At 50.6% G+C, this 26,870-nt stretch overlaps 1 protein-coding gene across 1 annotated transcript in view; it reads left to right on the top strand.

Annotated features, from left to right (window-relative positions):
* The first annotated feature begins 1,782 nt into the window (after nt 1-1,782).
* E2F2 (E2F transcription factor 2) overlaps nt 1,783-26,870 on the top strand; it is a 27,226-nt gene continuing 2,138 nt past the window's right edge. Inside the window, exons 1-6 of the mRNA XM_032300770.1 lie at nt 1,783-2,444; nt 8,913-9,018; nt 12,099-12,318; nt 13,154-13,312; nt 15,218-15,332; nt 18,792-18,984. Coding sequence (XP_032156661.1) covers nt 2,193-2,444; nt 8,913-9,018; nt 12,099-12,318; nt 13,154-13,312; nt 15,218-15,332; nt 18,792-18,984 — 1,045 coding nt within the window. The 5' untranslated portion in view covers nt 1,783-2,192. The remainder of the gene's footprint in view (nt 2,445-8,912; nt 9,019-12,098; nt 12,319-13,153; nt 13,313-15,217; nt 15,333-18,791; nt 18,985-26,870) is intronic.

Raw genomic sequence — 26,870 nt, 5'->3', positions numbered from 1 at the left:
AGTGATAGCATTATCCACATTTGATGGATGAGGAAATTGTGGTTAAGAGACGTGAAGAAGCAGCTGTCTGGTGTCACTCAGCTAGGAAGTAGACAGTGGGACTTAATCTGGGCCTCTTGACTTTCTGACTTCAGATCTCATTAACTTCTCCTATTCTTTGCAGCAAGGGAGGTGAATGAATCATAATCAGTATTTGTTACCCGCCTTCTGCACTCCAAGCCAGGCCCTAGATGCTGAGGGGCATTCTAGAGAGATCTGACCTAGATTCTTGAAGGAGCACAGAACCAAACTGATAAACAAGGTATGAAAACAACACCTTGTTTTGTTGAGGTAGAATACACTAAGGGTCCCAAGATGGCAAGAGGCATTCTAGCTGAGAGGAAGCGGGCAGGGGAGGCTTCCCGGAGGAGGTGAGGTTTAAGTTGGGCCTCAAAGCACCAATGAGATAGGTAGACTAGAGAAAAAGGATGAGAAAATCAAGGATCAAGGATCAGAGAATTTACAAAATTTGCCTGGGTCACAAAACTAACAAAGTGTCTGGGCTTGGGTTTGAACTCAGAGCTGTTGGCTACAAAGTCTGGGCTCTTAATCATCATGGGTTATTGCCACCTTGTCCTTAACCATCTAATGAGGAATTAAGCTGTGGACTGTCTCTGGAGGGCTTTGAATGCCAAGGCTCAGACTTGCATAAAAATCACACAGCACCAGGCAAGAATCAGACCTGAAATCTAGCAGCAACTTTATCACTCACTACCCAAGGTTGCTTGTCTGAGTCTCTCTAAACTGGAGTGATGAGGAATGAAGGTTTTTGAACGAGGCAGGGAGGCTCTTTTGTGACGAAAGGATTGTTTAAGATACCTGGAGATGTTCAGACATTTACTGAGTGTTGGGTCCTATGAATACAACTGTGAACAAGACAAAGCCCTGCACTGGGCCTCTGACCCTGCTGGGCTGGCAGGCAGCTTGGGAGAGTAGGCGAAGAGCCTCTTAACTGGAAAAACAAGGGCTCCAGAGCTGGGACCTGTCCCAGATTGCATTGCCAGCTCTCAAATTAGGGAATCTCTCTGTATGACCGTGGGCAAGTTACCCAGCCTTTCAGACTGTCAGTCTTTATCATGGGGATCATCATTCTTCTTCCCAGGATTGTTGGAATAAATTAAACCACCCTTGTAACGATCTAGCAAGGTGCTTGGCATACTGTAGGTGCTGAATAGATGTTAGCTTTCTCTAAAAAGAAGTAGGCTAGTTTGACTCCGTTCCTCACCCCTCTGCCATGAAAGGGAACAGGTTCCTGGCCTTCATTTTAGCAGGAAAGGGGACATGAATGCACATGTGCTAGCTAAGCAACAATGCAAACTAACAAAAGGGCCTGTGGCCTGGGGACTACGCTGCTGGGTCTGGGCTCGGGTCCGGACGCCGCGCCAAAACATTTCCCTTCAACCCCAGGGAACCCGGGCCCATTTCTCAGCGCGCTGTGCACTGCTCTGGCCGCCTCTGCACTGTGCATCCCGGAACCACCCTCCGCCTCCGTCTTGCCGGCTGCTAGCTAGTGCTGGCCGGCGGCAGGCTGCACGGACAGCAGGTGTGGCTGCCCCTTTAAGCAGCGAAGCTAGTGTGGCAATCACCGCCTCCAGGACGGGTTCTTTCCGGGGGGTGGAGCCTGTACTATTGCAGCAGCCAACCGGAGCGCGGCATTTTCCGCGGGAGATCCGAATTTCGCGGCACGCAGTTTGGCGCTAAAAAAAAAAAAAGAAGAAAAAAAAGAGGCAGAGAAAGACTCAGGGACTAGAGAGCAAGCCGCGAGGAAGTCGGTGCAGTCAAGATCCCCTTCCCCGTCCCAGCGCATCGCGTCTCCGCCGAGCTCGCGGGCACGCCGGGACCCCTCCCCAGAACCGGCCGGACCCCAGGTGCCGTGGCCTTGGGGGGCGCGGGGCGTCCCGGGTCGCGGTGCCCGCCCCTGGCAGTGCCACCACCGCAGCCGCGGGGCAGTCTCCAAGCGGCGATCTCCAAGCGTTGCTCGGCTCGGCCGCGGGCCAGGAGGGGAGGGTCTGGCCTTGCTCGGCAGGCGTCCATTGGCGGCTTCCCCCGGCCTCCGCGCCATGCCGCGGGCTGTGTGAGCGGCGGCAGCACCGGATCTCGCAGGTGTCCGCGGACGCGCCAGGCCCATTTGGGTAGGGGGCGCCTCACTCGCTATGCTGCGAGGGCCCCGGATCTTGGCTTCGGCCACTGGGCAGCACCCGAAGGTGGTACCGGCGATGAGCCCCACCGAGCTGTGGCCGCCCGGCCTCAGCAGCCCCCAGCTCTGCCCAGCTACTACCACCTACTACACGCCGCTGTACCCGCAGACGGCGCCTCCCGCTGCGGCGCCCGGCACCTGCCTCGACGCCACTCCCCATGGACCCGAGGGCCAAGTTGTGCGATGCCTGCCGGCAGGCCGGCTGCCGGTAATGCTGGGGGTCCCCACCCCTTCCCTTCCCTCTATGCTTTTCCAGGTGTGGGAAAGGAGGGAGGGGCGCCGGAGGTCTAGTTTGAGTGAAGCAGGTAGAGTTTTGGGGAGAGGGAAGATGAAGTTTCATTCCCCAGGACCCAGTGCTCCCACTGTCTGAGCAAAAGACCCTTTCATTTTCAGACTTTGAAGTAATCTCAACTTCTAGTGGAGTGGAATGAGCACTGGACTGCGAGTCTGGATGGAGACCCAACCCACTACACCCAGTACACTGTGTGACCGTGGGGAAGTCCATGCAGCCAACGTTGCCGCCATTCATTCATTACTTCATTGTTTGGCCCAGAAACCAGTACTGGGTGCCTGCTATTGTCTAGGCAAAGGACATGGCCTGGGGACACTGTAGGACTTTAAGACAGAGGGATAGGTCTAGGGGGTCTCTCAGGTCCAGTCTGCCATGGACAGACTCCAAGTTGTCCAGTCAACTCCTGGTATAGTCCCAAGTATCTGCCCTAGGTCCTCCCGAGGCCCAGTCTTTCCTCCCAGACAGCCTGTAGCAGATACAAATGAGTGCAGCCCCTTGGGTTCTGTTCAGATTGGCTGCTCTCTCCTCAAGCCCCCAGGCTTGTTGCCAGAGAGACCCCAAAGTGTAGTGGCACCAGGCTGCCTGCCGACCTGGGCTCAGGGTGTGTTTGGTGGGAGTGGAATTCCTGGAGCCCATCTGAATCAAAACAACTTTAGGGTTGGGGGTGGAGTGGGAAAAGCCCTGGGGAGTCGGGTGGTGGTGGTTGAGGAGCCTGGTTTCTGGTCTGACTCTGCCACTAATTCTCTGTGTGTCCTTGGACAACTCTTGGCCCCAGTCTGGGCTTCAGTTTCCTCTCCTTGACCATGCATGTGTGCACAGGGTGGCTGTGGGGCTAGCTCTTCTCAGCCACGTTCAGCTCCAGGTCTTGGGTTTTGGAAGCAGGATCCGGGGAAGGGAAGGGGATGTTGTAGGTTTGCTTAGTTTTGAGTAAGTTCAGGTACAGGGATAAGACCACCCGCCACTGCCCCAGAGGCATCTGGTCAGACCTGTGCTAGTCAGCAGGCACGGATGCCCAGCCAGCTCTGGATGCAGGCAGAGCCACCACTCCCTGCCAGTGGACTCAGGCTTTGCCCATGTTCAAAATTTTAACCTCACTGGACATTATTTCTAACTGGGAAACCCTTACTGTACATTATTTCTAACTAGAAGGACAGTGGGCAGGAATAGTATGATCCCCATTTTACAGGTTAAGCAACCAAGGATAACTCAGACTGGGCATTTTGTGTTCAGTGTCTTGTTTTTTTTAAATATACATACATATATATATATATATATATATTTTTTTTTTTTTAAATAAAGATGGGGTTTCACCATGATGGCCAGGCTGGTCTTGAACTCTTGACCTCAGGTGATCCACCCACCTCAGCCTACCAAAGTGCTAGGATTACAGGCCTTTCTTTTTTTTTTTTTTTTGAGACAGAGTCTCGCTCTGTAGCCCAGGCTGGAGTACAGCGGCACGATCTCGGCTCACTGCACCCTCCACCTCTTGGGTCCCAGTTCAAGTAATTCTCCTGCCTGAGCCTCCCAAGTAGCTGGGATTACAGGCATGCGCCACCACACTCAGCTAATTTTTGTATTTTTAGTAGAGACGGGGTTTCACCATATTGGCCAGGCTGGTCTTGAACTCTTGACCTTGTGATCCACTCGCCTCAGCCTCCCAAAGTGCTGGGATCACCACGCCCAGCCCAGTGTTTTACTGCCTAAAACACTTTTGTAGTTTGTGAAATAGATGGCATTAGTAGCTCCATGTTACGGGGGAAACTAAGGCTCAGAGAGAGGATATGACCTAAGGTCAGAGATGGGGATGGGCTAGAGTGATGGGACTCACAAGGCAGTAGGCTCTTCTCTCTTTTTTTAAATTTTTTATTGTAGAGACAGGGACCTCCCTATGTTCCCCAGGCTGGTCTCAACTCCTGGGCTCAAGCAATCCTCTTGCCTTGGCCACCCAAAGTGCAAGGATTACAGGCATGAGATACTGCACTTGGTCAGGCAGTAGGCTCTTCTCTATGTAGCCCCGACTTTCTTCAGTACTGCCTGACTTAGAAGTTGCGTTCCCTGCAGGGAAGGGAGCGCTTCGGCAGGCCCACTTTTTTCTGGCCAGCTGCTTTCAGATTGGAAGTTTCAGTAACAGCTGTGGTTTTGAACTGCTTTGAACCCTCCCAGAGGAGCGCAAGTGCATCTGTCTGTACCTCCCTCCCAGAGGGCCTCAGTGATCTTAGCAAGAAGGGCTCTCTTTTACTGAGGCCACTCGTGTGCCAGACACTGCTTGGCACTCTTCACGTTCATTATCTTGGTCAAGATGTCCAAAATGAGGCATCTTGCAGATGAGGAAACTGAGCAAAGAAAGGAAGTCCCTTGCCCGGGTCACAAGCAAAGAAGCAGGGGAGCCTCCTTGCAGCAGACCACCCTAAAGGCCGCCAGGCCCAGAGCTCCCGCTCCTGTCAGTCCCCATGTGCCCGGGTCCCAGCCCTGTGGGCAGGCCTGCCCTCTGCTTACTCATTTTACAAGGGTGTGACCTGGAGCAGGTCCAAATCTAACCCTGGGTGTGGCCGCTTGCTTTGTGGCCAGGCTGCAAAGTGCAGGGTGAGCAGGATTTGTTGGGGAGCTTCTGTTTAAAGGGACCTCAGGCACTGTCCAAGGATGGCAACCAAGTTCAGTGGCGGAATGAAAGTCAGAACCTAGATCTCCTGGCTCCCTGTCCAGAACTCTTTCCAAGTCCTCTGAGGAAGGGTCAGGGGATGCTCCTTTATTTCGTGCCTCCTCTGGCAGGCACATAGCATCATTCTCTTTCATCCCTGCAGGAAGCTCTGCCCAGGCTGGAGTGCAATGGCATCGTCTCTGCTCACTGCAACCTCCACCTCCCAGGTTCAAGTGATTCTCCTGCCTCAGCCTCCCAGATAGCTGAGATTACAGGCGCCTGCCACCGTGCCTGGCTAATTTTTGTATTTTTAGTACAGACGGGGTTTTACCATGTTGGCCAGGCTGGTTTTGACCTCCTGAGCTCGGGTGATCTGCCCACCTTGGCCAAAGTGCTGGGATTACATATGTGAGTCACTGTGCCCAGCCCTCCTTTTCTTTTGTCTACATTTTCCAAATTTCCTCTTGTGAGCCATGAAAGAAAATACACATTTTAACAAACAAGTCTACAAGGCAGGTCAAATGAGGAGACGCAGGCTCAGAGAGGAAGACAGTGAATCCCAGGCTGCCCAGCTACCGAGTGCAGAGCTGGGATCTGAAAGCGAGTTTCGACCCCTTACATTTGCTCCTACCCCCACTGTCTTACTTAGGGTTTAGGGAGAGATCAGGCTCCACTCTGCGTGACCTTGGGCAAGGCACTTCCTCTTCCCCAAGCCCCAGTTTCCTCACCTTGCTGCCCATGAGGGGGTTGTGCCTAGGGATCTCTGACCCTCTGCACTTCTGCAGATGCCTGAGGAAGGAGCTGTACTCTTCTCCCTAGGGGTTGGCAGGGTGGGCTTGAGTCCTGACCAGGCTTTTAAGATCTAGCCAAAGGGGCAGCCTAAGAGTGCCCAGGGTGGAGCTAAGCCAGCCTCTGGCTGTGGCCACAGCCTTTGCTCTCCTTCCCCCACCGCAGTCTTTTCAGTTCACCCTTGAACTTTCCCCTTTTCCCACGGGTGCCCCCCTCCCCAGTGGGAGCACTCCCTATGGGCAAAGCCCTTTGCTGCGCTGTCTAGCTGAATCCTCAGCATAGGTGGAGACCATAATGCCCATTTTACAGGTGACTTGAGGTCAACTGATTTCCCAGCTAAGAAGGGGGAAAGCCTAGATGCAAAGCCAGGCCATTCTGACTCCAAGACCTGTGCTCAGCCTCACCTCGATCTTGATCCTCCTGGGCTTGGCCTCTGCCACCTCTGTTCTGCAGGCTCAGCCCAGGCCATAGGCTGGCTTTCCTCTGAGCACTACCCAGAGGTGTCTGGGAGGTATCCTTAGGGGACACTTTGCTGCGTTGGGACTCTGGGAGTGCAGAATAAGGGTGAGGGAGAGTGAGAAAAGAGAGAAGGGTGTGTGTGTGTGTGTGTGTGTGTGTGTGCGCGCGCGCGCGCGTGTGAGCGCACACACACACATATCTGCCCAAGCCTTGGACCAAAGTCTAGCAAATCCTGGAGCATTGTGTGTGGAATGGAGCTGCAGCAGCCTGGTACATGGCTTTGGAGTCAGACAGGCCTGGGTTCAAACCCTGGCCGTGACCTTTGTATGACCTTCGGCATGCCGCTTACCCTCTGTGAGTGTCCAGTTCTTGTCCTCCAAGAGCGAGTGCCAATACTGATGTCACAGGACTGTTGTGAGCATGTAATAGGCCTGGCATAGATATTCTGTTCAAGGTCTTTCCAGGTTTCTTCCTGGTGTGTTCCAGTGGGGAGGCAGGTGTGGCTGGGGAGACTCTGGGCTGCCCCACCTCTGCCTCAGATAGAACTTGGCCTGAACTTCCCTTCCTCTCCCTGCACTTGGTGCTCCTGCCCAGGAATATATGAAGAATACTAGGATGCACAGCCTTGGTCAGGATTGATGGAGGCCTCGGAGCTCACCAAGCCTCAGTTACTTCAGCTGAACAATGGGGATTAGTGGTGTGGGAAGATTCAGTCAAGTGATGGATGTTGGGGCGTGGCTCAGGGCATGTGGAAGGTCTCAGGCAGTGACTGGGCCTTTCTCTAGTGACAGGATGGGGCTAAATCCCTAGAATTTGGGATTTCACCAGTGAGGAAGGTAGAAAGGAATATTCAAGAGACTTCATGAGGAATCAGCAGGAAAGTGTTTGGATGGTGTCTAGGTCTGGGTAGTGGTGGAGAGAAGGAGTGTCATATCTAGGATCCTCAAATCAAAGAGCAGGGCTCCTCAAATCAGCCCAGGAAGACGTCCTGGAGGGGGCAGGAGTGGGGGAAGGGGAACTGACAGCAGGAAGAGCTGTCACCACCCCCAACACCTGTCAGCCCAGCTGTGCTCAGCAGCAGTTAGAAGTCTCAGCCCTGCGGAGCATGACCTCACCACCAAATGTTAAAATAAGCCTGTCTGTCTAAGCCAGGGTAGGGGTGTCTGCGGAACCCGGAGTTTGAAGGAGGAAAGAAATGGGCTTGATGACCCCCAGAAGGATGTGTCAAGGAAGAGGTCGAGATTAGATTTTAGGGAAGGGACTCTGCGTTTCCTAAACACCCACTGTGTGCTGAGACAGTCTGAGAACTTCACAGAATTTAAAGGAGCAGGGGCTAACTAGGGTGTTTCTCCCGCATGCATTAGACAGGGAGCTAAGCGACTCGGGGATTAATTCAGCCTGTTCCAGGGTCTTTAAGACCCGGAGGCTGCCCAGGTGGTGCCTTCCTTGAATCCTTACAATAGCCGCTTGAGGCAGGCATTTTCTACCCCGTTTACAGAGGAGGAAACTGAGGCTCCTAGATATGGAACCTCTCCTCCAAGTCGTACAGTGAGCCTGCGAAGGAGCTGGAGCTTCAAACATGGGTCTCTGACCTCTGTCCCAGTGTCCCAGTGCCCCAGTCCTGCCCCTGCCCTGCCCCTGCCCAGCCCTAACCAGGAGAGAGGCCCTTTCCGGGGCAGTGCAGCTCTGGGCCTAATTGGGGCCTGGGTGGTGACAGGGTGGAGAAGAGCAGATGGGTCTGTGGTTTGATTTCCCCAGCAGGTGTTTCCCAAGCTTGGCGGGAACAGAGAGGGAGAATGGGGAGGGGGGAGGGGTGGCCTCAGCTGCTTGTCCTTAAGACTTGGGAAGGATTCATTGTCTGCCCCTCTCGGCAAAGAAAGAATGGCAAATGCAGTCTATTCAGGAGGCCCTGGGCCCTCAAGCTGGAGCCCAAACATGGGGGTGGGGATGTTTGCACTGCTTCCCACTGTGGGCACCTCCCTGGGGTGTGGCACTGAGCCAGGAAGTCTCCTGGGTCTGGGAGGATGCCCAGCCCCACCCTGATAAGGACCAGCTGTGGGACTGTGATGGGCACTCAGTCTGGCTGGGCCATCTGCTTCTGTATGGGGGGCCTTTCCCCACCCTGATGTGGTTTAGGCCCCACCCACTGCTTCCTCCTGGTATCATCCTCTGGGTGTGGTGGGGTGAGGAGCGGGTGTAGGGGCAGACTTGGGGCCTGTGGCTAAGGAACCCTGAGCCTTTGGCCAGACTGGTTTTGGTAGGGTCTCAAGTGGCTGGGCTTCAGGATGAGAGTTTTATTTGTCCTTCAGAAAACAAGACTTCCCCTGAAAGCTCACTTCTCAGGTCATTGATATTTTCCTATCAAGGACAGCAGTGCTTCACAGGACTGGCAGTAAACTGAGGTACAGAGGTGGCCTTATCACTTTGGCCCCACATCAGGAAAGGCTAGAGGAGGAATGATTCTCAAACTCTGCCTCTCTCTCCCACCTCTCTCCCAGGCCAAAAGGAAGCTGGATCTGGAGGGGATTGGGAGACCCGCCGTCCTTGAGTTCCCAACCTCCAAGGGGAAGTTCATCAGAGTGGATGGCCTCCCCAGCCCCAAAAGTAAGCAGTGCTGATGGAGCCTCAGGGTGGGGTGGGGCGGGGCAGTGGCAGAGGGCAGTGCCCTGCCCAATCACTGGGAGTCATATTTGGATCACTTTCCAGTTTACAAAAGCTTCCTGTGCATTTTCTCACTTGATCCCACCAGGTAGGTAGGCCTGTCTCCCTTTACTAATCAGGCAACTGAGACTCAGAGAGCTTGAGTGACTTGCCACAGTTTCAGAGTGGAGTCAGGACTAGAGCCTGGACATGTAAGTCTTGCACTACTTCAGTGTTTTTTGTTTTTGTTTTTTTTAAATTATTATTATTTTTTTATGTAGACGGGGTTTCACCATGTTGGTCAGGCTGGTCTTGAACTCCCAACCTCAGATGATCCACCTGCCTTGGCCTCCAAAGTGCTTGGATTACAGACATGAGCCACCACGCCCGGCCTGTTTTTGTTTTTAGACATGTCTTACTCTGTCGCCCAGGCTGGAGTGCCGTCTTGGCTCCCTGCAACCTCCACCTCTGGGGTTCAAGCAATTCTTCCACCTCAGCCTCTCGAGCAGCTGGGACTCCAAGGGCATGCCACCATGCCTGGCTAATTTTTGTATTTTTAGTAGAGATGTGGTTTCACCATATTGACCAGGCTGGTCATGAACTCCTGACCTCAAGTGATCCACCCATCTGAGTCTCCCAAAGTGCTGGGATTACAGGCATCAGCCACCATGACCGCCAGTCTTGAACCACTTCTATCACATCATATACTGCTCTCATGATCTAAATGCTATGACCAGTGTTTTATTTGGGAATTTATTATTTTTAAAAAGTTTTCATATTTAGGTCAATGTAAACTTTTCTAAGAGAATCTAGCTCAGAGGAGCAGGGGCTAACCAGGTCTTTCTCCCACGTGCAGACAAGGAGCTAAACAAGTGATTCAAAGGGAAGGGAAGTACAGATTGATCCAGTCTGTGCCACCTCAGGTTTTTTAGATCCAGAGGTTGCCCAGGTGGTGCCTTTCTAAAGCTAAGTTGAAGGGGGTTGCTGCCTCTTGATATTTTCAGTCAATATCCTGGATAGGCCAGGCACAGTGGCTCACACCTATAATCTCACCACTTTGGGAGGCTGAGGCAGGCGGATCACCTGAGGTCAGGAGTTCAAGACCAGCCTTGCCAACATGCCAAAACACTGTCTATACTAAAGATACAAAAACTAGCTGGGCGTGGTGGTGAGCGCCTGTAATCCCAGCTACTTGGGAGGCTGAGGCAGGAGAATCACTTGAACCAGGGAGGCAGAAGTTGCCATGGGCTGAGATCATGCCACTGCACTCCAGTCTGGGAGACAGTGTGACTCCATCTCCAACAACAAAAAAAATTCCTAGTTGGAGTAGGAGTTTAGGCAACTGAGTTTGGGAGGAACACTAGTTTTACAGGTCATTCCTGTAAACATTAGTTGTCTCGTGTAAAAGGAAGCACAGCTAGATCAGGAATGGCAAGGAAGTTTCCTTTACATTGACTGGTCAAGGCTGCCCAAAGCACTGTCTTGAAGGATCCTAAGACTCATGATAACTGGTCCTCTTCCAGAGGAACCTAAGACTCTCCAAAACTCAGATTCCAGAATTACTAGATTGGCCACTAACTTGCTATATGACTTGGAAGTCACTTGATTACAAAAGTCCCCTCTCGGCTTAAGATGCTGCAGCTGAGATGTGGTGTTGCAACACCAGCCTCATTGAGAAAGATACCTTTTTCATGAACCTCCCCCACTTGATGTTATAGGACCGATTCTTCTCAGATAATCATTGGGATTTACATGGAAGGAACAGCCAGTGTGTGTCTATAAAAATGTTCTTAAATCCAGGCTTATCATTCCTATCCTATTTTAACTCCAAGCTCCTGACATTTAAGTGGCAGGATAGGGTAATGGTTAAGAAGGAAAACTCTGGAGCCAGATTGTCTGGATTTGAATTCCAACTTTGCCACTTTCTTTTTTCTTTTTCTTTTTTTTTTTTTTTTTTTTTGAGACGGAGTTTCACTCATGTTACCCAGGCTGGAGTGCAATGGCGCGATCTCGGCTCACCGCAACCACCGCCTCCTGGGTTCAGGCGATTCTCCTGCCTCAGCCTCCTGAGTAGCTGGGATTACAGGCACGCGCCACCATGCCCAGCTAACTTTTTGTATTTTAGTAGAGACGGGGTTTCACCGTGTTGACCAGGATGGTCTCGATCTCTTGACCTCGTGATCCACCCGCCTCGGCCTCCCAAAGTGCTGGGATTACAGGCTTGAGCCACCGCGCCCGGCCCAACTTTGCCACTTTCTAGCTGAGTGAGCTGAGAAAATTACTTAAATTGTGCCTCAGTATTCTTTTCTTCCCCCCCCGATGGGTGCTACTGCAGCTCAGATTGATTTTTTCCTTTTTTTTTTTTTTGGGACGGAGTCTTATCGCCAGGCTGGACTGCAGTGGCACAATCTCGGCTCACTGCAACCTCTGCCTCCTGGGTTCAAGTGATTCTTCTGCCTCAGCCTCTTGAGTAGCTGGGAACACAGGCGAGTCCCACCACACCGGGCTAATTTTTGTATTTTTAGTAGAGATGGGGTTTCACCATGTTGGCCAGAATGGTCTTGATCTCTTGACCTTGTGATCCACCTGCCTCGGCTTCCCAAAGTGCTGGGTTTACAGGCGTGAGCCACTGCGCCCAGCCGTCTCAGTATTCTCATCAATAAAATGGGGATGATTGTACAGCAACCTTATATGGTGTTGTAAGGCTTAAATGTGTTAGTATGTGGAAAGCACTTAGAACAGTGACAGGAGTTGTGGGTGGTGGTATGGCGTCCCTAAGCTGTGGTGGAAACGTGCCTTGAACCAAGAGTCAGGACACTTGGCTTCCAACATACCCACTGGCTTTGAGACCTTAAGCAAGTCACCTTCTCTCTTAGGTATTAGGCTCTCTGTTTGGACAGTGGTGGTGATGGGTGCCCTGCCTCACAATGCTTTGTAAACTGGAAAGTGGGTGGTGAAAGATGGTACTTTATGAGCCTAGGTCAATGGACGAGGGTCCTGGGATGGCACTCCCTGAGCTGTGACTGGGTCCCTTTCTTCCTCAGCCCCCAAATCCCCCGGGGAGAAGACTCGATATGACACCTCGCTGGGGCTGCTCACCAAGAAGTTCATTTACCTTCTGAGCGAGTCCGAGGATGGGGTCCTGGACCTGAACTGGGCCGCTGAGGTGCTGGATGTGCAGAAGCGGCGCATCTATGACATCACCAATGTGCTAGAGGGCATCCAGCTCATCCGCAAGAAGGCCAAGAACAACATCCAGTGGGTGTGAGTGCCCGTCCAATGGTACCCTCCAATGAGTACTTGGGCTGTGGGCGGAGCCAGAGGCAATAGCCAGTGGGTGTGAGCGGCAGGGGTAGGGCTGAGAGCAACATCCAATGGGCACAAGGGCTGAGGTGAACCAGGAGCAACATCCAAGAGGCTTATTGCTGGAGGTAGAGCCAATGTATGGTGGGGACCATACAATGTATGGTGGGGAAGAGCCCCGTGTACCTGCTGAAGTAATAGGAGAATGTGATGTGGGACAGAATGGAGAATGACTTCTGTAAAGGCCAAAGGGGACTCCAGATTCTTCCTCTTGAGTCAGAGATCCCAATATCTACTTCTAGCTTAGGGCAGTCCCCGGGGAGCTGAGTAGGGGCATCCCAGACTCCTTCCAGATCTGAGCTAGGAGTACTCCAGCCTCCTTTCTCCACTTCTGCAGGGTTTAAAGAGCTAACCTACAGCCCCTGGTATAAACCCTAAGAAAACCCAGGCGGGGGAGTCAGGACTGAGGCTACTACAGTTCCCTACTATTTGGAGCAGGTTGGGACATAGGGATGAACAGAGTCGAGAGCCCCCCCCGCAAGGTGGGGTTTAGGCCTTGACTTGTTTCTTCTCCCAAGCCCAACCCCCAAGCCCCTAGTTCCAATCCCTGGTAGCTCCCTAAGAATCAGGCATGACCACTGATTTGTACAGCCCAGGGGAGCACCCTCATAGACTATTTGAATGGCCTTGTTCTGGATTTTCACCCACACCACCCATGCATCTCTGCACAGCAGCCCTGGGGTTGGGGTCTCTGGATGTGAACTGAGATTGACATGGGGGGCTGCTCTGTTTGCAGAGGCAGGGGAATGTTTGAAGACCCCACCCGGCCTGGGAAGCAGCAACAGCTGGGGCAGGAGCTGAAGGAGCTGATGAACAGGGAGCAGGTCCTGGACCAGCTCATCCAGAGCTGCTCTCTGAGCTTCAAGCACCTGACTGAGGACAAGGCCAACAAGAGATATCCTCCTTGGTTGTGGGGAAGGTGTCAGGGAGCAGGAGCCTGTTGCATGTTTATATCTATCCTGAGTTGATTCAGTACTCACATATCAGGATTAACTCACCCTAAGGGTCTGGCATCTGCTTCTTCCTGGGTGGTTTTTCCTCTCAAGTCTATTTTTAAAATTATTTATTTATTTATTTAGAGGCAAGGGCTCACTCTGTCATCCAGGCTGTAGTACAATGGCATGATCATAGCTCACTACAGCCTCACACTTCTGGGTTCAAGTGATCCTCCCACCACAGCCTCCCGAATAGCTAGAACTGCAGGTGTGTGCCACCATGCCTGGCTAAGTTTTTATTTTTTGTATAGACAGGGTCTTGCTTTGTTGCCGAGCCTGGTCTCTAACTCTTGGCTTCAATCAGTCCTCCCACCTCAACTTCCCAAAGTGCTGAGATTACAGGCATGAGTCACTGTGCCTGGCCTCAAGTTTATTAGAGGTATGTTTTCTTTATTGAAATAAGCCAAGTACATTTTTTAAAATCTGGAAAATGAAGAAAAGAAATGATGAGCTGCCACCTTAACATAGCCATTGTTCCTTAACTGCACACAGAATGTGTGTTATTTAAATATAGTTGTAATGTAGTTGTGTGCCTGCTAAACATAGTTTTTTTTGTTTTGCTTTTTTTTTTTTTTTTGAGATGGAGTTTCGCTGTTGCTGTCCAGGCTGGAGTGCCATGGTGTGATCTTGGCTGACCGCAACCTCTGCGTCCCTGGTTCAAGCAATTCTCCTGCTTCAGCCTCCCAAGTAGCTGAGATTACAGGCATTCGCCACCATGCCCAGCTAATTTTGTATTTTTAGTAGAGACGGGATTTCTCCATGTTGGTCAGGCTGGGCCTGAACTCCTGACCTTAGGTGATCTGCTCACCTTGGCCTCCCAAAGTGCTGGGATTACAGGCGTGAGCCACTGTGCCTGGCCCCTTTTTTTTTTTTTTTTTGAGATGGAGTTGTACTCTGTTGCCCAGGGTGGAATGCAGTGGCATAATCTCGGCTCACTGCATCTTCTACCTCCTGGGTTCAAGTGATTCTCCTGCCTCAGCCTCCCAAGTAGCTGAGATTACAGGTACCTGCAACCACGCCTGGCTAATTTTTGTATTTTAAGTAGAGATGGAGTTTCACTATGTTGGTCAGGTTGGTCTTGAACTCATATACTCAGGTAATCCACCTGCCTCAGCCTCCTGAAGTTCTGGGATTACAGGCATGAGCCACTACACTTGGCCTTCATGCCCAGGTACTTTTTATATTTTTAGTGGAGATGGGGTTTCACCACATTGACCAGGCTGGTCTTGAACTCCTGACCTCAAGTGATCCACCTGCTTAGCCTCCCAAAGTGCTGGGATTACAGGCGTGAGGCACTGCGCTCAGCAGAATATTTACAGAATGTTTCCCCATATTTTACTTGTTTTCTTAGGTCAGATTCCTAGAATTGAAATGATGAGGTCAAAGAGCATGGACCTCCGGGTCTTTCATACATTTTCCAAAATCATTTCCTATCTAATTGGTTTTGGATCTGACCTTGTATTTTTGGAAGGATGCTAGGCATTGTGGGAAATATAAAGAAACAAAACATGTCTTCCTCCCTTCTCAGAGCTAATGATCTAGTTTGAGAGATCAAGCCTTTACATAAAAAGCTGATATAAGGCAACACTTTTTTTTTTTTAAGATTTATATCCCCATTTGCTTTCTAAAGGAATCCAAGGTGCTTATGATATTGATAGGTTACAGATTGTAGTTATTTCTAGGCTGTACAAGGAGTGAGAAAGTAATGTTCAGAGGCTTAGGAGAAGTGGATGAAGGTGTTTCCTGGCAGGCTTGGGGTTTGAATTTTGACCAGACAGTCACTTTTCTTGACCCTCCTGCCCTACGCTGGCCTATGTGACTTACCAGGATATCCGTGCTGTCAGCAACTTTAAGGAACAGACAGTGATTGCCGTCAAGGCTCCGCCGCAGACGAGACTGGAAGTGCCCGACAGGAATGAGGTGAGAGGGGGGACATTTGATGGAGAGCAGGGTCAGGGGCCCTGCCGGGGCAGGTTCCAGCAGCTCTGCAGACTCTGTCCCTGGCACTGCCTAGCCCCATGCCCCCCAGGCTCATTCTGGTGTCCACGGCAATATTGGTGGCCTTCAAGCTTGGACAGAAATGGCAGAAGCTGGAAAGGGCAACGGAGACTGAGTTAATGGCCTGAGAAAATCTCTGTTCCTAGCTTCTTTCTGCATCCCACCAGCCCTGAATTCCTGCGTACATGCACACTCATGCCTACACATGACGATGTCAGTACTCATGAAAATCCTTTCATGCTGACCATGCTTTCCCAGGTTGAAGATCAAAATTCCTGACACTCCCTGTGAGGCCTCAGTGCTCTGACCCCAGCTGACCTTGACAACCTCCTTCTCCCTGCTGTCTCATCTATCTTTGTTTTGGCCACACTGATGTGTCTGCAGTTTCCCCATTACACTAAGCTCATTCCTAGTGTGAGATCTTCTACATTTTATTTATTTTTTGAGATGGAGTCTCATTCTTTTGCCCAGACTGGAGTGCAATGGCATGATCTCAGCTCACTGCAACCTCTGCCTCCCGGGTTCAAGCGATTCTCCTGCCTCAGCCTCCTGAGAGCTGGGATTACAGGCGTGTACCCCCACACCTGGCTAATTTGTGAATTTTAAGTAGAGACAGGTTTCACCATGTTGGTCAGGCTGGTCTTGAACTCCTGATCTCATGATCCACTCACCTTGGCCTCCCAGAGTGTTGGGATTGCAGGCGTGAGCCACCGCACCCAGCCTTTTTTTTTTTTTTTTTTTTTTTCTCTGTCTCCCAGGCTGGAGTGCAGTGGCATGATCTCGGCTCACCGCAACCTCTGCCTCCCGGGCTCAGGCCATCCTCTCACCTCACCCTCCTGATTAGCTGGGACCACAGGTGTGTGCCACCATGCCTAGCTAATTTTTTGTATTTTTTGTAGAGATGAGGTTTTGCCATGTTGTCCTGGCTGGTCTCAAACTCCGGCACAGAAGTGATTTGCCCATCTTGGCCTCCCAAAGTGCTGGAATTACAGGTGTGAACCACTGCACCTAGTCGTGCAAGACCTTCATATATGCTCTTTCCTCAACTGAAATGCTCTTCTCTTTATGCCTGGTTTATTGCTATTCATCCTACAGGTCTCAATTCAAATGTCACTTTCTCAAGGAAGCCTTCTCTGATTACTTGCAGACTTCATAACCACCTCTGCTTTTACACTGCCTTTAGTCTCCATTTGCTGAGGTATATTTGGCATGATAACACGATTGCATTCTGCTTCATCTATTAGAGTGTAAGCTTCACAAGAGAAAGTTCTGCTCACCTTGTATCCCCTGCACAGAGCCTGGCATATGATAAGGGCTCAAGAAATAATTTGCTTAAAGGAAGAACTGGAGCTGTGGAGATGATTAATTTCCCATTCCTCCCCTGGGGAAGTTCAGGACTTAGTGGGAAAAAGATGTGGTCATTTATAGACTGAAGATGTTCTTTGAGAACATAGAGAAAGGGTAGAGGAGGCATCCTGGGTAGAGACAGTTAAACTAGATCTTAAAGAATGAATAGGGTTTTGGGCTGGGCGCTGTGGCTCACGCCTGTAATCTCAGCACTTTGGGAAACCGAGGTGGGCGGATCATGAGGTCAAGAGATCGAGACCATCCTAGCCAACATGGTGAAACCCTGTCTCTACTAAAAATACAAAAATTAGCTAGGTGTGGTGGCGTGTGCCTGTAGTCCCAGCTTCTTGGGAGGCTGAGGCAGGAGAATTGCTTGAACCCAGGAGGCAGAGGTTGCAGTGAGCCGAGATGGCGCCACTGCACTCCAGCCTGGTGCCTGGTGACAGAGCAAGACTCTATCTCAAAAAAAAAAAGGAATGAATAGGGTTTTGTTTGTTTTCAAGATGGAGTCTCACTCCATTGCCCAGGTTGGAGTACAATGGCATGATCTTGGCTCACTGCAACCTCTGCCTCCGCCTCCCAGGCTTAAGTGATTCTCCTGTCTCAGCCTCCTGAGTAGCTGGGATTACAGGTCCACACCATCACGCCCAGCAAATTTTCGTATTTTTAGTTGAGCCAGGGTTTCACTGTGTTGGTCAGGCTGGTCTTGAATTCCTGACCTCACGATCCACCCACTTCGGCCTCCCAAAGTGCTGGGATTACAGGCGTGAGCCACCGCGCCCGAACTATGAATGGGGTTTTTGCTAGGTGCGGTTCTGTGTGGGCACAGGCATGGAGACTCGGACGTGTGCCAGGATGGCATGCGTGTCATCAGTTGTGGCTTAAGTTGCGGTTATGTGGTAGGGAAGAGTCAGGGTGGGAAGGCCAAATATCAGGACTCTTGGGTACAAGTAACAGAAAGTCAAGTCCAACTGGCTTAAGCTGGACGTGTGGGTAGGGGTGGTGGGAACTAAGTGACAAGTTCTGGGGGAGATTCAGAGATGGCAGGCAAGGCTGGATGTAGATGCTCAAACTATGACTTCAGGTCTGTCTCATGCCTTTCATCTCTCTGCTTTTCTCTGTGCTGACTCCATTCCCAGGTGGGCTCTTTCTTTGTAATGGCAGAGATAGTCTCCTTGAGATGGAGTCTTGCTCTGTTGCCCAGAGTGCAATGGCATGATATCGGCTCACTGCAACCTCCGCCTCCCGGGTTCAAGCAACTCTCCTGACTCAGCCTCCCGAGTAGCTGGGATTACAGGCACCTGCTACCATGCCTGGCTAATTTTTGTATTTTTAGTAGAGACGAGGTTTCACCATGTTGGTCAGGCTGGTCTTGAACTCGTGACTTCAGGTGATCCACCCACCTTGGCCTCCCGAAGTGCTGGGATTACAGGAGTGAGCCACTGCACCCAGCCTTCATGCCCAGCTACTTTTTGTACTTAGTGGAGATAGGGTTTCACCATGTTGGCCAGGCTGGTCTTGAACTCCTGACCTCAGGTGATCCACCTGCCTCGGCCTCCAAAGTGCTGGGATACCAGCTCAGCAGCCCCAGTGGGAAGGAGGCTTCCATTTCCCACAAGTCCAGCAAAAGTCTTGGGCCTAGTGCTGGTTGGATCCACCTGAGGAGCTGAGCCATGTGCCACCCTGAACTGATCATGTCACACTAAATTTCCTGGCTGTGTCACAAGCTCACCCACTGAGGCTGGGGAAATGTGCTGCCCCCCCACCCCAAAACTACATGACCTAAGAATGGGAGAAGAGTGATTTCCCACAGGAAAATCAAGGTGTTCCCCCTAAAAGAAGTGGGCTTTGGGGCCAGACAGCAGAAACAGCAAAGTCTACCCTAGGCCAGATGGAGCTGGTCTCAGTGCCAGCCCAGGGGTTGAGCTTGCTCCCATGGGCAGCAGCAGCCACCTGTGTCCATCCATACACACTGAACCAGAGGTAAGTGTCCAGTTTCCCAGAGCCATGACCTGGCTTCTCTTCTTCCTCCAGGACAACCTGCAGATATATCTCAAGAGCACCCAAGGGCCCATCGAAGTCTACCTGTGCCCAGAGGAGGTGCAGGAGCCGGACAGTCCTTCTGAGGAGCCCCTCCCTTCTACCTCTACCCTCAGCCCCAGCCCTGACTCTGCCCAGCCCAGCAGTAGCACCGACCCTAGTATCATGGAGCCCACAGCATCCTCAGGTAGGACCCTTGTCCAGAGGGACAGGAGGTGGGGGGAGCGACCAGCCTTAGTTTTCTCTTCTGCATCAATATTTGTTGAAAACCTCCTGTTTTATCCAGCAGTCATTCTCCCCCACATGTGTGCATTGTACTTAATGCTTTATAAAGCCTCACTAGGAAGGCCTGTATTTGAATCCCAGCCCATCCACTTACCAGCTATGGGACCTTGGACAAGTTACTTAACCTCTCTTGGCCTCAATTTTTCTCATCTGTGAATTGGGCATAGTAATTAATACTGTCTAACTCTTAGGTTGTTGTGAGAATTAATAAGTTAATATGGTCAGGTGTGGTAGCTCACAGCTATAATCCTAGCACTTTGGGAGGCCGGGGCAGGAGAATCATTTGAGGCCAGGAGTTCAGGAGCAGCCTGGGCAACATAGGGAAGACCCTGTCTCTGTAAAAAAAAAATCATATTAGCCAGGTGCGGTGGCATGTGCCTGTAGTCCAGCTACTCAGGGAGCTGAGGTGGGAGGATCACTTGAGCCATGGAGGTTAAGGCTGCAGTGAGCTATGATCATGTGACTGCACTCCAGCCTGGGCGACAGGGGGAGACCCTGTCTCAAAAATAAAAATAAGAATAAAATTTAAAAAAATAGGCCAGGCACAGTGGTTCCCACCTATAATCCCAGCACTCTGGGAAGCTGAGGTGGGAGGATCACTTGAGCCCAGGAGTTCAAGACTAGCCTGGACAACATAATGAGGCTCCATCTCTAATAAAAATAAAATAAAATTTGCCCTTTAAAAAACAATAAGGCATAGAGGTGCTGTGACTTACCCAAGGTCTCCCAGCTGGGAGGCAGCAGAGCTGTGTCTTGAACCTTGGTCTATGCACTCCCAGCGCAGTGTTCTCTCCACAAGGCACAGAACAAATCAAAGAAGGGACTTCTGGCTGGGAGGTCGACAGTATGGCTAACAGCTGGCTACTCCTGATGGAAGGTAGTACAGGGAAGTTGCCAGGGAGCAGAGTCCTGAGAGCTTCCCAAAGAGGGTGGGAGTCCAAAAGGAGTACAAATGGAAGCCTGTAAAGTCCCCTCCTCCAGAACAGTTTTTACCTTTCCTTGGGATCACGCATCTGGTTAGACTGACAGGATTCTTCAAGACTGTGTGGGTCAGTGTTCCACTTTTTGTCTTCTTAGCAGCAGAATTCTTTTAAGTAGAATTAAAAGAATTAAAAGCAAAATTCTTTTAAGGTTCTTTTAAGAACCCTAGTGGTTAGACAAAGGTACAGATGGAGCTAGGCTGATGGAAGAGGCTTGCTGGAGTGGTTCTGCAGTACACTGGTTGTATCCATTTCTCTAACTCAGAGGTCAATAAACTGTAGCCTGCAGGTCAAATTTGACCTCCTTTTAATGACCTATGAGCTAAGAATGGTTTTACATTTTTAAAGAGTTGTGGGAGAAAGTAAAAGAAGGCAACTGTGTGACAGAGACTGCAAGTGTCCCGCAAAGCCTAAAATACTCTCCAGCTCTTTTTTTTTTTTTTTTTTGTTTTGAGACAGTCTTACTCCGTTACCCAGGCTGGAGTGCAATGGCAGTGATCTTAGCTCACTACAACTTCTGCCTCCCGAGTTCAAGCAATTCGCCTGCCTCAGCCTCCCAAGGAGCTGGGATTACAGGTGCCCACTACCATGCCCAGCTAATTTTTTTTTTTTTTTGAGATGAAGCCTCGCTCTGTCGCCAGGCTGGAGTGCAGTAGCACAATCTCGGCTCACTGCAACTTCTACCTCTGGGGTTCAAGTGATTCTCCTGCCTCAGCCTCCTGAGTAGCTGGGACAGGCGCATGCCACCACACCCAGCTAATTTTTGTATTTTAGAGATGGGGTTCCACCATGTTGGCCAGGATGGTCTCGATCTCAACCTCGTGATCCGCCCACCTCGGCTTCCCAAAGTGCTGGGATTACAGGCTTGAGCTGCCATGCCCGGCCAATTTTTTTTTTTTTTTCGTATTTTTAGTAGAGACAGGATTTCGCCATGTAGGCCAGCCTGGTCTCAAATTCCTGATCTCAGGTGATCCACGTGCCTCTGCCTCCCAGAGTGCTGGGATTACAGGCTCCAGCTCTTTATAGAAGTTTGCTGTCCCCATATAACTCGACCCTCTTTTTACACATGAATGAACAGAGGCCCAGAGAGGGCAAGTGGCTTCCCTAGGGTCACACAGCAAGTTGATGGCATTGCTAGGACCAGATCCCAGCCTCTCAACTCTTTTCTAGTGATCTCTCTGTGTCTGTCAGGCCTCATCAGGGACCAGACCAGAGCTTCTCCTTGTGCCAGCCATCTGTCCCTCAGGGCGCCTCCCCAGTGCCTATCTTCCATCCCAGACCTATGCCCCACCCTCTGGTTCATCCTCCTCCTGCTGCGCCTCCTCACTCAGCTGTCAGCATGCGCACAGCCCTCCGAAGCTAGAACCACCTTCACTTCGGTTGTCCTCTGAGACCTTGGGTGGAGGTGGCAGATCCCAGAGCATAAACAAGGGTGCGAAGTTGTTTTTTTCTTTTGAGATGGAGTCTCTCTCTGTCACCCAGGCTGGAGTACAGTAGCATAATCCCGGCTCACTGTAACCTCCGCTTCCCAGGTTCAAGAGATTCTCTTGCCTCAGCCTCCCGAGAGCTGGGAGTACAGGCGCATGCCACCGTGCCCGGCTAATTTTTGTATTTTTAGTAGAGACGGGGTTTCACCATGTTGGCCAACCTGGTCTTGAACTCCTGACCTCAGGTGATCCACCCGCCTCAGCTTCCCAAAGTGCTGGGATTATAGGCATGAGCCACTGCGCCGGCTAGATGTGAAGTTTTTACCTGAGTTTTACAAATCAAGATACTGAGGCCCAGAGAGGAGTAGAGGCTTACTGAGCCGTCAGTGGTGAGGCCAGCTCAAAAGCCAGCTCTCATGTCATGGCTTCATGGCTGTCACCCCAACACTTGTCACATGGCCTCATAGTGTTATCCCTGCTGACAGGAAGAGGAGGAAGTTTTCCTGAAGGTGTGCGTGCGCGCGCGCGTGCACGCGCACACGCACACACACACACATATGTTCCATGCTGTGTCCTAAAGTAGTGTCATTTTGAGGTCTGAGTGCCAGAGGCCATGCAAGAGAAGAAGCTACTGCAGTCGTGGGACCTGAGTCCTGGCCCTGGTTCTTCATTACCAGAGGAACTGTTCTCCTCAGCCTCAGTTTCCCTCATCTGTAATGGAAGGGGTTTGAACAGCATCGCCTCTGACATCTCTCCAGGCTCTGAACAATCTGAGATAAACCTAAATGTAGCTGATAGCACAGGATTTGAAATGGGGAGCCTGTATCTCACCTCTTAGTGACATCGTGACTGTGGGCAAATCACTTTAACCCCTCCAAGCCTCAGTTCCCACATCTCTTAAATAGGGACACTTGAAATTTCCTCATGAATATTGAGTGGGTTACAGGAGATGACATGCATGAATGTGATTCTTTTTTTTTTTTTTTTTTTTGGTGGTGTCTCGCTCTGTCGCCAGGCCAGAGTGCAGTGGCACGATCTGCAACCTTGGCTCACTGCAACCTCCGCCTCCCAGGTTCAAGCAATTCTCTTGCCTCAGCTTCCCTAGTAGCTGGGACTGCAGGCACACACCACCACACCCAGCTAATTTTTGTATTTTTAGTAGAGATGGGGTTTCACCATGTTGGCCAGGATGATCTCAATCTAGACCTCATGATCCTTCTGCCTAGGCCTCCCAAAGTTATGAGATCATAGGCCTGAGCCAACACACCTGGCCCAATGTGATTTTTTTTTAAAAAAAGCTTATGTGACCAGGCATGGTGGCTTACACCTGTAATCCCAGCACTTGTGGAGGCTGAGGCGGGCAGATCAGTTGAGGCCAGAAGTTCCAGACCAGCCTGACCAGTATGATGAAACATCATCTCTACTACTACAAATACAAAAATTAGCCAGACGTGGTGGCACATGCCTGTAATCCCAGTTACTCAGGAGGCTGAGGCACAACAGTCACTGGAACCTGGGAAGCAGAGGTTGCAGTGAGCTGAGATCACACCATTGCACTCCAGCCTGGTGACAGAGCAAGACTCTGTATGAAAAAAAAAAAAAAAAAAAAGCTTGTGTGAAGAGCATCTACCGAAGTGGGCCTGGTGCTGTTTTAGAGACAGAAAAACAGTAAGAACCATTCAGAGTGCAGTGGAAAGACAGATATTCCCAAAGGCCATTCTATTTCTGGGTGTGGTCAATAGCAGGAATCAGCAAGGTCTGACTTGTAGAGATTTTCACATGTGTTTTATCAGTTACTACTTCCAATACTCATTGAGGCGAGTCCCTGTTTTTCCACATGAGGAAACAGGGTTCCGGGGTTCCATGGCTGGTGAGAGGAGGCGCTGGAGTCTGAGCCCACATGCTCCTCGCTCCCAAGCGAGGCTTCTGACTGTAACATCAGCAGTGTGCCAAATAAACCTTAGATTTTATTTATTTATTTATTTATTTATTTATTTTTTGAGACGGCGTTTCGCTCTTGTTACCCAGGCTGGAGTGCAATGGCGCGATCTTGGCTCACCACAACCTCCGCCTCCCTGGTTCAGGCAATTCTCCTGCCTCAGCCTCCTGAGTCGCTGGGATTACAGGCACGCGCCACCATGCCCAGCTAATTTTTGTATTTTTAGTAGAGACAGGGTTTCACCGTGTTGACCAGGATGGTCTCGATCTCTTGACCTCGTGATCCACCCGCCTCGGCCTCCCAAAGTGCTGGGATTACAGGCTTGAGCCACCGCGCCCGGCTTTATCTATTTTTGAGACAGAGTCTCACTCTGTCGCCAGGCGCCAAGCTGGAGTGCAGTGGCACAATCTCGGCTCACTGCAACCTCCACCTTCTGGGTTCAAGCAGTTCTCCTGCCTCAGCCTCCCAAGTAGCTGGGACTGCAGGCACATGCCACCACACCCAGCTAATTTTTGTATTTTGGTAGAGACGGAGTTTCTCTGTGTTGGCCAGGATGGTCTTGATCTCTTGACCTTGTGATCTGCCCGCCTCGGCCTTCCAAAGTGCTGGGATTACAGGTGTGAGCCACTGCGCCCAGCCAGATTTTTTTTTAACTCAAATACGTTTAACTGATTTATTTGAGCCCCAGTTTTCTCATCTGTATATAGGGATAGCAGCATGGACTACCTCAGGGCCATTTGAGTGTCCAAGGAGGCTGAACAACGCCTCGCCTCAAGGGCAGTGCCACCACCTCCCCCATTAGCCTTGGTAAATGGGAGCAGTTTTTAATAGGAGCAGGGACAACATGCAGACCCGACAAACCAGTGCTTTTAAAAAAAAATTATTTATTTTTATTTTGAGACAGAGCCTTGCTCTTGTCGCCCAGGCTGGAGTGCAATGGCGCAATCTTGGCTCACTACAGCCTTCACCTCCTGATTTCAAGCGATTCTCCTGTCTCAGCCTCCTGAGTAGCTGGTATTACAGGTGCCTGCCACTACGCCTCGCTAATGTTTGTATTTTTAGTAGAGATGGAGTTTCACCATGTTGGCCAGTTTGGCCTCCAACTCCTGACCTCAGGTATCTGCCTGCCTCACTGTCCCAAAGTGCTAGGATTACAGGCATGAGCCAGCGCGCCAGGGCAAACCAGTGCTTCATATGCACTTACCATGCAGTCCCTCTGAGCAACGCTTTGAGGTAGGTAGAGTTATCATGCCCCTTGCAGAGGGGAGGAAATGGATGCTCTAAAACATGAAGTCGGCCGGGTGCGGTGGCTCATGCCTGTAATCCCAGCACTTTGGGAGGCCAAGGTGGATTACTTGAGGTCAGGAGTTTGAGACCAGGCTGGCCAACATGGTAAAATCCTGTCTCCACTAAAAATACAAAAATTAGCTGCTGTGGTGCCATCCGCCTGTAATCCCAGATACTCAGGAGGCTGAGGCTGGAGAATTGCCTGAACCCAGGAGGCAGAGGTTGCAGTGAGATGAGATCTCGCCACTGCACTCCAGCTTGGATGACAGAGCAAGACTTCACCTCAAAATAAGTAAATAAAACATGAAGTAGCATGCCCATGGGTGCACCGCCAGTCTCACCAGGCAGCCTAGCACCTGGGCACAGTTGTATCTTCAGAATAATACTTGTCTGGGGCTTAAGAAGTGACTCCAATGGAGGGAGATTCTGAGCATCAAGATGTATTTGACAGGCAATTTCCAGTGCCCTATTGCACATCCCATCCTTGTATGGGAAATCACCGTCTTACCTCTAAATGGAAACGAGCAGGCTGGGCGCTATGGCTCATGCCTGTAATCCCAGCACTTTGGGAGGCCATGGCGGGAGGATTACTTGAGCCCAGGAGTTCAAGACCAGCCTGGGCAATAGAGCGAGACCCCGTCTCTACGAAAAAGTTAAAAATTAGCTGGGCATGGTGGCATGCACCAGTGGTCCCAGCTACTCAGGAGGCTGAGGTGGGAGGATTGTTTGAGCCCAGGAGGTTGAGGCTGCAGTAAGCCGTGTTCACCCTATTGCACTCTGCACTGTAGCCTGGGCAAGACCCTGTTTCAAAAAAACAAAAGAAAAAAGAAAGAAAAGAGCATGGAGTGTTGGAGAATGGCTGCTGAAAGGTCAAATAAGATGAGGCCAGAGAAATGACCATTGGATTTAGCAGCATGTGGAGGTCATTGGTTCAGGGGCATGGAGGGGAGAAACCCCAGACTGGGGTGAGTTGAAGACAGAATAGTAATAAGGAAGTAGAGACAAGCTCAGGCTCCTCTGAAGAAAGTTTACTGTGAAAAGGAGCAGAAAAATGGGCCAGTAATTGGAGAGGGTGATGAGGTCAAGTATACTCGTGTGTGGTAGGGAGTAAAGTCAACATAACAAAAAATTACCATCATCACTATTTTTATTTATTTATCTATTTATTTATTGAGATGGACTCTCACTCTGTCACCCAGGCTGGAGTGCAGTGGCGCGATCTCGGCTCACTGCAACCTCTGCCTCCTGGGTTCAAGTGATTCTCCTGCTTCAGCCTCCCAAGTAGCTGGGACTACAGGTGTGTGCCACCATGCCCGGGTAATTTGTTTCTATTTTTAGTACAGACGAGGTTTCACCGTGTTCGCCAGGATGGTCTTGATTTCCTGACCTCGTGATCTGCCCGCCTTAGCCTCCCAAAGTGCTGGGATTACAGGCGTGAGCCACCATACCATGCCTGGCCTCTGATAGTGGTTTTTAATGCATATATATTTTTTAACTTTCCTGGAAGTCCAGTGTCTATTTTTTCTTTTGTTGCTTGTGCCTTTGTTGTCATATCCAAGAAATAACGGCCAAATCTAATGTCATGAAGTTTTTGCTCTGTTTTCTTCTGAGATTTATAGTTTTAGGTTTTAGATTGAGATCTTTGATCCATTTTAAATTAATTTTTTATGTGGTATTGGATAAGAATCCAACTTCATTCTTTTCCATTGGACATCCAGTTTTCCCTGCATCCTTTCTTAAAGAGACTGTCCCTTGGGGAGGATGCTTTTTAAAGATATGAGTTATTCCAGCATATCCACGTGTGGATGGGAATGTTCTGGTAGAATGAGAGAAATGGATGACACAGGAAAAAAGAAATTATTTCAAGGGGCTTGAAAGTGAAATGGGGAAGGGCAAGTGCGGTGGTTCACATCTGTAATCCCAGCACTTTGGGAGGCCGAGGCGGGCAGATTACTTGAGGTCAGGAGTTCAAGACCAGCCTGGCCAATGTGGTGAAAACCCATCTCTATTAAAAATATACAAATTAGCTGGGCATAGTGATGCGCACCTGTAGTCTCAGCTACTTGGGAGGCTGAGGTGGGAGAATCACTTGAATCCGGGATGCAGAGGTTGCAGTGAGCCAAGATCATACCACTGTACTCTAGCCTAGGTGATA

Source organism: Sapajus apella, unplaced genomic scaffold (assembly GCF_009761245.1).
Source record: "Sapajus apella isolate SASKATOON/1434 unplaced genomic scaffold, GSC_monkey_1.0 scaffold43, whole genome shotgun sequence".
NCBI classification, from domain to species: domain Eukaryota; kingdom Metazoa; phylum Chordata; class Mammalia; order Primates; family Cebidae; genus Sapajus; species Sapajus apella.
Note: the sequence above shows the minus strand (reverse complement) of the source record. Positions and strands in the feature narration are given on the sequence as shown.